A 12,470-nucleotide genomic window follows, 5' to 3' on the forward strand; every position below is an offset into this window, starting at 1 on the left:
TAAATTGTTAAATTGTACCCTATTTTTCAGTCAGAACTTACTTGTAGGTCAGAGGCAATGGAAGACAAGCTCCACAAAGACAGCCCAGAGGATAGCTTTCAACTAACTTCACGCACCACAGCCACAGATAAGAAGTCAATCCATGTCAACACTTCACCAGTGAACGTAGAATCAAGAGATGTTGTGTGTAGGCCACAGGGCTATGATGCAGATTTTGACCCTCCTCTTGAGAACAAATACGAGTGTCCAATCTGCTTGATGGCCCTCCGCAATGCAGTACAAACGCCCTGTGGCCATCGATTCTGTCGTGGTTGCATTGAGACGTCAATTCGGTGAGTTTTTGAACACATTAACCTATGAAGGGACTTTGGTGATGGTGGTGTGTGTGTGTGTGTGTGTGTGTGTGTGTGTGTGTGTGTGTGTGTGTGTGCAGGGGTGTTGCAGCAAATTTTGGGCCCTATGTATAATCAGCCCCCTCGTCATATATCTTCATAAATCGGACTGTGTGTGGGCCCCCTATACATTGGGCACTGGTGACTCAGTCACACTTTACCCCCCTGAATGTCACCCGTGTGTGTGTGTGTGCGTGTGCGTGTGTGTGTAAGACTGCATTCACTTAAACAGCATAGGAAAGTGCCTTTCTGTAACATATTTTCCTCAGAGAGGCTGGATCTAAATGTCCAATAGACAATGAAATGTTAACACTGGAGCAGCTCTTTGCTGACAACTTCGCCAATCGGGAGATCCTGTTACTTGTTGTCAATTGCGGTAATGACGATTGCTACCAGCAGATGGAGCTGCGGCACCTCGATGTGAGTTCTGTTGAAAAACATTCTCTGCATTATGTAACCCTCATGTCTTGTGTCTTTATTTAGTCATACTTTTTTATTTGATTATTGTTCTTTTTGACAGTAGGCCTACATTTAAGCATATATATTCATACTGCTACAATGATAGAAGAGTGTTTACTTGTCACGTGCAAAGTAAAACTGTGAAAGTTGAGGCATCTTTCTGTACTGCATACTGTAGGTGTGTGTGTGTGTAGGAAGGAGGGTTAAGGTGTTTGCACATTGCTAAAGTGCTTGTAGCCGAATGCAACACCAAATAGCAAAACAAATTACAGTAAATGCAGACAATGGGCAAGTGCCAGTGTGAAGTGAAGAATTCTTCCTCCTCCCCGCCGCTAGGCCCACCTGGCTCAGTGCCAGTTCTCTAGGGAGCGGTGCCCGCTGTGCCAGGCTGCGCTGCCGAGATGCCAACTGGAGGAGCACAAGGGGCAGCAGTGCCCTCGCCGCCTAGTGGCCTGCCCCGCCTGCATGCACTTGTACATCAGTGAGGAGAGACAGGTCTGTGTACTGAGACACTGACACACGCACGCGCGCGCACGCACGCACGCACGCACGCACGCACGCACGCACGCACGCACGCACGCACGCACGCACGCACGCACGCACGCACGCGCACGCACACGCACACACACGCACGCACACACATTGTAGTAGTTTCCAAAAAAACAATTCCTCCTCTAATGATTGGGTTACTACACAAGACACACACGCACATGTGCACGCACACCCTCTCTCTCTCTCTCTCACACACACACACACACACAGACAGGGAAACGCCTGGCTTTGGACCTTTTTTTATCTCACATAGACCTTCTGCCTGTGCACTTCACAGAAGTGACTTCACTAATTATTAGCTAATTTACCTGGTACCATAGGGTGCTGTACTAATAAGGGTCAGCTGCTTCAATGAATAACCAGATGAAAAATGTGGCAGGATTTTTTCACTCTCTGGAAGCAGGAAATGCCTACCAATGCATATGACAATACAAACACCTGAAATACTTTGTATTACAATACCATGGTATGGCAGTACCACAGGATACAGGACAGCATTATATTATTAGAAGCCAGTCTTTATTCCATGTCCTATGTGTTGCATTCTTAGGGGTTTACAATCAAACAGTTTTTACTGCGTGTCCTTTTTCAAGCATATTAACCGCCACCATGAATTTCAGGTATTCCTATTAGCCTTATGTTCTGCATTCGTAGGTACCTACATGACCATGTGCACTGTAGTACCTTTCTATGTCCAATCACTCTGCACCATCTTGAGCTATGTTACCTAATCAGGAACATACTGTACACAGTTCCTAATTCCTCATTTTGAACTCGCTTTGAAACAAAATACTCACAACAACAGCTATGGGTAGTATTGTGCTGTCACTTCTCTGCCCTGCATGGGAAGTTTGCAGAGGGGAATAGAAATCTTACACGTTGGACCTTTAAGTCCCAACAGTGGAACTGGTTACAAACGGCCAGCATTGAAAAGAGGAAATTGCACTAAAGGACATCCTCAGTGTGAGTCATTAGCAGGTTACAATCTACAAGGCCATACATGACAATAGCAGGTTATTCATGAAGTACAAGAAAACACAACAACACTTGAACCAAGTGCTGTAGATTTGAAAAATGGCAGATATGAAAATGAATATTGGGATTATAAACCAATAATGGGCCTGTATAGTATGAACAACAGCAGATGAAAAGAAAACACCCTATTTCAGATGTGGTGCAGTAGAGGGCAGTTTCATAGCAGATGTAAAATGAGGTCATCATTTCAGGTAGTGTAACTGCAATTGTACAGGGTGATTCTATGGTATCTCTTTGGTTTGCGTAGATAAAAGACAACAGTATATTATATTATATTAACTATATAATGATATTTAATTATGTTGTGGAAAACTAAATGGGCATTTGGTTTTTCAGGGACTTACTCTATCTCTATCTTGAAATGAAGTCAAATGTGCAGACAGTGGCAAGCAGAATCTGTGAGAACAGATGTGTACCATTAAAAATGGCAAATAAAACATGTTCTTTTGCTTTCAGGTTCATGATGAGCAGTGTCCTTTCACTCGTGTCTTGTGCGAGTACTGTCATGCAGAGCTCTTTCGGGACCATGTGAGTTACTGCAGATTCCTTCCAATCAGATGCTAATTCAACTGAACTAACTAAAATCATAGGACCCCCGACCCGATGGATGCAGACCAACTAACTCTTTGAAAGCGTCCATTTGGCTGGCTAGCATGACCAAGGCTGCGCAGGTCAACAGTGCAAATTCCTGTGGTTTCCTGTAGTCCATGACAACAGCAGTCTCAAAATCATAACTGTGCATCATCTAACAGAAAAAAGGGAGAGGCGGGATTGTATCAGTCCATTAAAACAAAATTATACTTAGTTGGGTCATGTGATGTCTATCTAAGGTTGAGATGGGGTGGATGGATGTTGGCCTCATTTGTAATGTTTGTCATGGATCTTGTTACTAAATAATGCAAAAAGTGAATAAAAAATAGACTTGGTTCATTCCACTGGTCGCCATAGCTTTTAAAATGAATAATGCATTTCATATTAAAAGCCTCATCAAAATCTGTATTTTATTTCAGTTGGCCTCCCACTGTGACACAGACTGCCCTGAAGCTGTAGTAACCTGCAATTTCAGTTCCTTCGGCTGCGAGGAAAAGGTCTGACCACTTTTTTAAAAAAAAACTGTGATCACCATAGTGTAAGCTTTTCTGTTGCAGGATGATCAGGAGCATCAGTTTTTAGAATATGTAGAAAAGAGGAGCTACTATGGTAATTATTAATGGTTGTGGTTAAAAAGGGGGAACTCACTCGGAATCATTATACAATTGTATTATAAGTTCTCAAGTGACAAAACTGAGAACCCTTATGAAAACAAATGCTTTTGGGTGTATATAATTGTAGATAAAGAAGACAATATACAGTACTAGCTCATGGATCATATGCATGTACTGAAATTTGTTTTTGTTTGCTCACAGATGCCACGCAGTGCCCTCGCCCAACACATGCAAGAATTCACCCTGTCGCACTTGAATGCTCTGGCTGTCTCTATCATCAGAGCCCATAGCCAATATGGACACCCAGCACTACCACCACCCTGGGCGTGCTCCACAGGGGGTGAAGCAGGTTCAGGGGGGACGTCTGCCATCACCTCGCATGTAAGGGATACTCCCCTGAGGACAACCACACAGGAGGACCACACAGGGCTGCAGCACATGCAGGAGATGGTACAACAGCTGGAAGGGAGGTTGGTCAAGCAGAACCACCAGCTCCGCGAGCTGACCATCCGATCGCAAACCCAGGCCTCACAGCTGCAGGAGCTGCACCGACACACCGTGGACCTAGAGGGTGCTGTGGAGGACATGGTGGCCCAGCAGCGTGACAATGGCGTCTTCACCTGGACTGTGCGGGACTTTGCAGAGCACCTCAAGGCCCAGAAAGCCAACCGGCCAGTGGTGCTGTACAGCCCAGGCTTCTACACGGGCCGGCCGGGCTACAAGCTCTGCCTGAGGCTGCAGCTGCAGCCGTCCGCTGCCCCCCGCCATCCCGACTTCCTCTCCCTGTTTGTGCACACCATGCGTGGGGCCTTCGACATGCAGCTGGCCTGGCCCCTCCAGGGCTGCTTCAAGCTGAGTATTCTGGATCAGCGTGATGGTCAACAGCACATCATGGAAGTGATGGAGACCAAGCCAGACCTGATTGCCTTTCAGCGCCCCACTACCACTACCGCTGCCACTGCTGCTGATCGCAATCAGAAGGGATTTGGTTATGTCACTTTTGTGCACCTCAGCAAGCTGGGTGAGAGATACGTGGCAGATAATACGCTGCGTCTGCAATGTGAGGCCAAAATAAACGTTTCTGCTTCAGGGTAAACTGAAACATTATGGTCTCTGTAACACTCTTGGCAAGCTGCACGTTCTCTTGTGTAAGTTGATAGTGTGTGATTACATTATCTATGTATGTTTAACCCTGGGAAGATAGAGGTGTTTTTTTCCCCTGCCAAGCTTTGCCGTGTGCTGAACATTATACATTTTTTTCTGTTTAATAAACGTAATTTATTTCTTGCTTTTCAGCAAGTCAGTAATTGCTGACTGTATTTGCATTCTTTTCATAAGACTACAGGCATGGTATAATATTGCAAATGGTTCGGCGACACATGCATTACAAGTTGATTACTAAATAACTCCTGTTTATACAGTAATTGTACATGACTAAAGGACATCCTTTTGTCATCCTAACTGAAATCAGTTCAGAAACCTATTATTCCACTGTGACCATTCATAGTAACTTCAGCAGAGATTATTTAAGTATATAGAGATATGCCAATGTAATAGGTTGCTATGGGCACCTAACGTGACCAGGTTCCGGTCTGCCTAAAGGGGCGTCTCATAATAATCCTAGCATTGAGTAGAACAGTCCTTAGGTCTGCCTAAAGGGGGATTCCCCCCCCCCCTTGCAATCATAGAACCTGGAAACAATGGGCCAATGGAACCACTCTCTCTCTACTCTCTCTGCCTTCAGTCTTGGGAAGAGCGATCTCAGCACTGACGGAAAGGGGGTTGAAGCTTCTAACCCAGCAGTAGGTGGATGAAAGCAGCATTGTAAAGAAGACGGTAACTATTCCACTGCCAGACGGCACAAAGGTGCTCCCAGGAGAGGATGAGTATTGGAATAAGGCCAGCAAAGCTCCTTATCTTCTCCAGCACCCGTGAATAGATTGCAACTTAGGCAGCAGTCTGGGGTTGAGCGGAGCGGGCCCTTATGAAGATCACTACACCGGTGGTGAACTAACCCGATGAAAGCATTACCTAGAATGCTACACACAAATAGAAAACCACCCTCAAGCAATGGAAGATAGGATTATTTGCAATCCAAACAAATTAAGAAATTCCGATTGGATATCTCGATATACTTATTAAATATCCATATTGAGTTCATGATTCATTTACTCTCACATGAAAACATTTTTATTGAAAAATGTATTGACATAATGAAAATAAAAACATTAGAAATCTACAGTACTAAACATTGATATTTTGTACCAAAGCTTCACTTCTATTAAGTTATGAGCACAGAATTGCTTAAATTCATCTCCCCTGTTCATCCATCAATTCATTAATTAACAAACATATTAATTCATTAAATGTGCAACACGAAGACTTTCTGCAGAGACGCAACTAACAGAAAGTGACAAGACAAACCTCTCCACTTGCAGTAGACACGTTGAAAAACCCTTAATCCCTGGCACCTCAGAGGTCGTGTAAGGTCTGTGTTAACACTAAACAGTCTTTGCAGACCAGCGGGATGAGACTCAGCAGGACTGCTGGAGTTCTGCCGGCCAGTGGCACTTTCATGGCGGAGGGCAAGGAAGGAGAGGGAAGGGCAGACGGACTGCGCTGGGGAGGTGCCCCATCCTCCTTGTCTCTCGGAGATTAGAGAACCTTCCGATCGACCAATCCCATTTGAGTCCATACTGGGAGCGTGAAATGTTCCCCTTCTATAAAACTTGCAAAACCTACAGATGGGAATCATCCACTCCACTCCACTGTCAGTCAAGGAACATTGTGTTTTGTTGTGCAGCCTGTTTCAGTAGAACAATTCCCAGATCAGAGGGGGCATTTCAAGGAGCATAAGGGGCATTGCCAGGGCCAGTGCTAGCTGGGGGGCGCACACATGAGGTCAGATGAGCTCTGCCGCCTTGACAACACACCACCCGGAGACTCCAGGATGTCGGGCTCGCTGGAGAAGGTCTTGCCCGTCATACTGCACACGCTCTCCCCCGTCCCAGAATGCATCCTGTTGGCCTGCTGGTTGAGCAGCTGAATGTCCGAGTGTGCGTTGGCGACCGTGTGACGCCGGATGCCTCCGGCCTTCTCCAGGTAGGCCTCGCCATCCTGCTCCACCAGGGGGGCCAGAGGGTCCGCCAGGAACTGGGTGATCATGATCTCTGGCTGCCCGTACAGTGGTCTGGAGGAGGATGTCAGGCTGCACTCTGTAAAAGATTTAAATTAGGGAAGATAGTTCGCATTATTTATTTGTTTTAATAAAAAAAAATAAAGTTAACCTTTTCTTAGCATGATAAGATTTAATTGTTTTCTCTTAATACACAATTATGTGTCAGTGAACAATTCTGTCCAAGTTTTGTTTGAGAGCCTGTCACACCCCCTTCCAGTCTAGCCCATGGGACTGGATCGAGCGTCTGCACAGAAAGGCCCTTGCATCTTTTAGTGTACAGTATATTTTACAGCAGTGTTTCTCAACTGGTGGGTCGCGACCCAAAAGTGGGTCACGGAAGGGTCATGGGTGGGTCGCGGAGCCTTGGTGTAAAAAAAACGTAATTCTAAAAAAAAAAAATCCAACTTTTCCTGCAACAATTTACAACTTTTATTTTGATAGGCTAGTGAACTCTGTGTCATCTGTTGTCATAGATACAATCTGAATGTTTATGCGAGATAGATAGCGTGCAACCAGTCATTCGAGTCTTGGTTACATTTTGAGAATTGCATTGAATTGACTTGAACGCAAAAAATTGGGTCGCGACCGAATGAGAGTGGGAAATGGTGGGTCCCAAGACTGTTCCAGTTGAGAACCACTGTTTTACAGATCAGCGCTTAGCTCTCATGGGCCCCATCAGAGGGGGCGTGAATTGTGCTCTCTATAATTTAAAAAATAAAAGTTAAACGCAGCCAATCAAATGAGGAGTGTCTATTCTGAGGGCAGCAGCAATGTGTTGATTGGCTTGTTTACAGCTTCCGCAGAGCTGATAAAAAAAATCCCTGAATAGAAACCAACACCTGTTTTGCTTTAGCACGCCTGCAGAATAGACAGCTACTGGAGCAGCTGTGGACTAATGAGAACAGCTGTGGCCTAATGGGTTAGGAGCTGCTCTGGGGATCACAGTGAGTGCGTCTTAATATGCGACCTTGCCTCCTCCACTTGTGCTTGTCTCCTCGTCCCGCCTCCTGGCCCCTCCTCCGTGGAGAAAACGATAAAGTTTCCCAGCTGTCAGCCAAGCCACAACAACTTTTGAGGGACTGTTTTTCATTCACCATCCCAATTGCAAATGAGAAAAAGACTCTACAATTGAGCTTTTGCAAGATATTGAAATATAATGCTGTTGTCAGTGATGTCATCATGACGAGAAGCAAGTGGAGGAGGCAAGTGGAGGAGGCAAGGTCGCATATTAAGACGCACTCACAGGGTGGCCCAGAGGGGGAAACATGTGGGTGGGGAAAGAAATAACCCAGCTCTTCCTACACCCCCATTCACAGCTCAGATGCTGTTGAGCAAGGCATCTAACCCCCAAAGTACTCCATGGGGACAGCCCTAGAACCTAATATACACCAATATAAATCACTCTGAATAATAGAGTAAGCTACAATTGCATGTAACGTTACAAGATTTCCTTGTCGTGACCGATAGCCTATTCTTTATATTTATATATATATATATATATAATATATCGAACCCAGGTCGCCGGTGCAGCAACCCAGTACCCCACCCTTATGCCATATTCTAAGAAAGAATTTTGCCGGTTCAAAGAGTCGCAGATCGCAAATTGTGGATATCAAACACTTTAATATTTACGACCCGAAATAGAACGTTGGGCATTGTCTCTGTGTTTACGATCCGGGATGAGATTGACAGTTGCGATTCTCTTTATGTGTGCACCGCAACCCAACGTCAAAAATCGGGCACAAAATCTGAGTCGTGTAGTTTGAGCCTGGCTTAAGTCATTTTGAATAATTGTGTAAGGTACAATTGCATGTAATGTAACAAGAGAAGTAATGCAATGCATTTGACCATTAGTGTATAAAAACTCAATTTGTGCATCTCAACATCCCCATTCACAGCATAAATGTTCTTGAGTGACTGAGGCACATAACCCCAAATTGCTCCATAGGGCGAGTGCCTGAACCAAAACCACTCTAGGTCACTTGTGAATAACCTCATACAATTGCACGTAATGAAACCAGGGAAGTGACAACAGATTTGACAAATAGTGTGTGTAAACTCAATTTGTGCCTCTCAACTTCCCCTGCAGATGATGGCCACACATTTACAGTAACTCAGATAAATGTGGCCCTCTGCATTTCCTGTCAAGAGTCAGGACATGCTAAAACGCTTTTCTTAATCAGATGATCACCTGAAAGACAACCATCTTCATATACTACGTACATCTATCTGCATTTCACAGAAATTGTAGTGAAATGTCACCATGTGGAAAAGTAACTCTGCACCTACTAAATCTACACCTACTGCTGGGCAAACATAGAAGCAAGTCATTGCTCTACTCGCTTTTCTTTCCTTTGAAAATAAAAAAAATCTAAAAAAGGCAATTTTTATTTGCTGTTTAACACCTTAGCGCAGAGCCCATGTTATAACCTTACTGTCAGCAAAATTGTAATGGCTATGTTATAATATGTTACGTAAGGCTCTCTGTAATGTCATAGCAATGTTGTTATGATGTAGTTGAGTATTTTCAGCAAATAGTGAACAGGCCTGTCGGCGACCCCATCTGCACTAAGAGGCTACAATCAAGCTGACACAATAAAAATGTCCCTTTTGCATACTTCAAGGAAACTCAACATTTCAAATGTACAACTCTTCACAGTCTTTTTTAAAGCAAGTCGCTTCATGTGAAAAATCTTCTCAATCGTTCATAGTGTGTGACAGCAGGCTTTATATAACCAAGACTGCGGTTTGGGGTACTGCTTCGCAGAGCATACCTTCACTCAACACTGAATACACCGCACCTCAGTGCGAATGTTTGTGCTGTGTTTTGCACCTGGCTGCAGAACTGACCTGAAGGAGGTCCGTTTTTGCTCCAGTTGACATAGTTTCCCAGGTAAGGGGAGATGACCACGGCCACTAGCCTCTCCAGCAGACAGTACTGCTCAGTCGGCCCGTTGGGCTCATGGACGCCCTGCAACAGAAACAATTTTATTTCAAAAACTCGCTCAAATGTTCACCCCTTAAATGTATCCCTTGAGTTTTGTCCAAGTTAAAGTGAAGGCTTGAAAGCCCATTGGGAAACTCCAACTCCCATTGTCATTGTGACACAGCACTCCACAGCACACAAGTGAACACTGCACACTGCACACAACGAAATTGCATGTATGCCTCACCCGTGCAAGGGGGCAGCCCTCAGTGGCACCCCATGGGGAGCAGTGCATTCGGACGGTACCATGCTCAGGGTACCTCAGTCATGGAGGAGGATGGGGGAGAGCACTGGTTGATTACTCCCCCCACCAACCTGGCGGGTCGGGAGTCGAACCGGCAACCTCTGGGATGCAAGTCTGACGCCCTAACCGCTCACCCATGACTGCCCTTTTAAGTTTAAGGATCATTTATTGTAATCAAACCATACTTTCAAGTTACTAATTTCAGTCAAAACATCCTGCAACAAACAACAAATGAAACAAAACAAAACAAATACATTTGTATCATAAGCAAAAATAATTCATTTCAATAGCTCAAGACACTTAACATATATCATTGATGTACAAAATAAACAATTTCAGCCCCAACACAGAACCTTGTGGGACCACACACTCAATATCAAAGTATGATACACAACAGTCCTCCAGTTTGACAAATTGATGCCCCCTATGTCAGTAGCTTTTAAGACAATCTAGTGCCACTCCCCTAATACCATACTTTTCCTATTTATTAATTAGTAATTGGTGATTGATGGTGTCAAATGCTTTTTAAATCAATAAATATTCCTATTGCTAATGTGTAGTGGAACAAATGACTGAATGATTTATGACAAAGTATTTTTCAGGACATACTTCAAACTAAACATTGTGGTAGTGTGTCACCATCACTGGGGTTGTGGGTGTACTCAGTCATGCCCATGAGCCTAGCGCTTTGGTGAAGGGGCCAGAGCAAACAGCAGGTGTGGGGTGGTGTCAATTCTCCTGCCCGTCGCTACAAGAGTTTACAAGCACAACAAGGACTGACCTGAAGTATGAGCAGCATCTGTGTGATGGCAGCGGGGTGGGGCAGAGGAGCTTTGGGCAGCAGCATCTCCAGGTGAAGCTTCAAGAGAACCTGGTCCCTGAAGCCAAGCAAGGTCATCTGCCTGACCGTCAGCTCCTGACCCTACGCACACACACGCACACGCACACGCACACGCACACACACACGACATGCAACATCCAGACATTCAATATCTGTAAACAAAAATGGCCTATTCTATCCTTCATCTTTCCTTGTTCCTCCACACATTAGGATGGTCAGGTTTCATCATAAAAGGCTCTCACTCACTTTCATGTCTGCCACACCCCAAAAGAGGAAGCACTTATACACGGGACCAATACCGCACGCACGCACGCGCACACCCTTTTCCCATGAGAAGAAGATCACAGTTCATGTGTTCAGAGGGAACTCGATACCTTATTTTTTACACTATGTGTGAAAAGACAGAAATAATGGTATGTGTGACACATAAGCCACTAACGTCACACATGCACATGTGTTGGCCTGGAGCATTGAAGCGTGTGTGTGTGAGTGTGTGTGTTTGTGTGTGTGTTGCCGTGCGGTGCGGGGTTGTAAAGGGACTAAGTTACCAGAAGCATGCATGAGCTATTTGGCAGTTTTCATTCAGTTACCAAAGGCATGGGCCACGATTTTTAATTCAAGAGGGCATATTGGCTTGTGTTGTACATAGGGCCCCGTATGTATCCAGTGCTGTGCCACTGGTGTCGGCTCACCCACCTGCACGGGGTAGAATATCGCCTGCAGGGTGGGAAGTGTCTCTGTGAAGAACCTGGTCCACATCTCTGACAGGATGAGCAGCTGATCGTCACCTGAATAAGGGGTGAGAAAACCTCACAGATCACACCTGGGGCTTTTTCCTTCCTTCCTGTCTTGCTTTGCAGGAAAGTGTCACTACTTAATGAGGCATGAAAGCGCAGTCTCAGAAGTCATTTATATAGTACATACACGCATGTTTACACATTCTCGCACACGCACACACACGCAGGATCACACATTCACAAAAGCATGCAGCTTCACAAATTCACAAGCACACACAGGAACATGTTCAGTATCAACGCAGTCAAACACAAAAACAGAAATGTGTGCTTAAGTGTGTAACAGTAGAGTTGATTTCTATCGTCATTATGCTTACCATCATATAACTGAATTTTTTCCAGAATATACATAAGGCCTTTGTTCAGAAGTTGATTCTGTAAATGAAAACATTGCAGCATTAAAAAAAATCTTAAGCATAATGTATGTGATGTGCAATGTTATCACAAATGCAAAACAAAACAGATTGTACTTGCAATAAAAAGATTACTATATAGATTTGTGCACTGGCTTGTTCAGTTCTTTTGATCCTATAGCGAGCCTTTGCCACATACCCTTGAAGGTGGCCATGAGTCACATGTTAAGTCACAGCCACACTAATCCTCGCTTAGCCCTCTTGACTCCCCACCTCTTGATTTATATCATATAGCGTAGTGTTTCTCAACGGGGTTAGTGCAGCCCCCCAGGGGGCGTTTGGGAAGCCCTAGGGGGCATTGAGAAGGATACAGTTGAGAGTGGGGATTGCTTAGTTGTCATTGGGGATATTAGTCTATTTCATTTTTTTAA

At 44.7% G+C, this 12,470-nt stretch overlaps 2 protein-coding genes across 2 annotated transcripts in view; one reads left to right on the top strand and one right to left on the bottom strand.

Annotated features, from left to right (window-relative positions):
- Positions 1-33: 33 nt before the first annotated feature.
- LOC134447897 (TNF receptor-associated factor 6-like) lies at positions 34-4,879 on the top strand. The gene is made up of 6 exons (XM_063197609.1): positions 34-332; positions 662-812; positions 1,188-1,346; positions 2,895-2,966; positions 3,449-3,526; positions 3,845-4,879. The coding sequence occupies exons 1-6, from the start codon at positions 58-60 to the stop codon at positions 4,736-4,738; spliced, it is 1,629 nt and encodes a 542-aa protein (XP_063053679.1). The 5' UTR covers positions 34-57; the 3' UTR covers positions 4,739-4,879.
- Positions 4,880-5,806: 927 nt separating this feature from the next.
- prr5l (proline rich 5 like) overlaps positions 5,807-12,470 on the bottom strand; it is a 13,020-nt gene continuing 6,356 nt past the window's right edge. The window contains exons 5-9 of the mRNA XM_063196238.1: positions 12,004-12,061; positions 11,589-11,680; positions 10,833-10,973; positions 9,672-9,792; positions 5,807-6,858 (exon numbers count right to left, since the gene is read on the bottom strand). Coding sequence (XP_063052308.1) covers positions 6,521-6,858; positions 9,672-9,792; positions 10,833-10,973; positions 11,589-11,680; positions 12,004-12,061 — 750 coding nt within the window. The 3' untranslated portion in view covers positions 5,807-6,520. The remainder of the gene's footprint in view (positions 6,859-9,671; positions 9,793-10,832; positions 10,974-11,588; positions 11,681-12,003; positions 12,062-12,470) is intronic.

This window comes from Engraulis encrasicolus, chromosome 4 (assembly GCF_034702125.1).
Source record: "Engraulis encrasicolus isolate BLACKSEA-1 chromosome 4, IST_EnEncr_1.0, whole genome shotgun sequence".
Classification (NCBI taxonomy): Eukaryota; Metazoa; Chordata; class Actinopteri; order Clupeiformes; family Engraulidae; genus Engraulis; species Engraulis encrasicolus.

What these genes read in the sequence shown, in the direction of transcription:
- LOC134447897 (XM_063197609.1), top strand. Translation starts at nt 58, where the DNA reads ATGGAAGACAAGCTCCACAAAGACAGCCCAGAGGATAGCTTTCAACTA. An exon ending in TGCATTGAGACGTCAATTCG is followed by an intron (nt 333 to 661) that starts GTGAGTTTTTGA and finishes TATTTTCCTCAG; the next exon opens with AGAGGCTGGATCTAAATGTC. An exon ending in CCTTCGGCTGCGAGGAAAAG is followed by an intron (nt 3,527 to 3,844) that starts GTCTGACCACTT and finishes GTTTGCTCACAG; the next exon opens with ATGCCACGCAGTGCCCTCGC.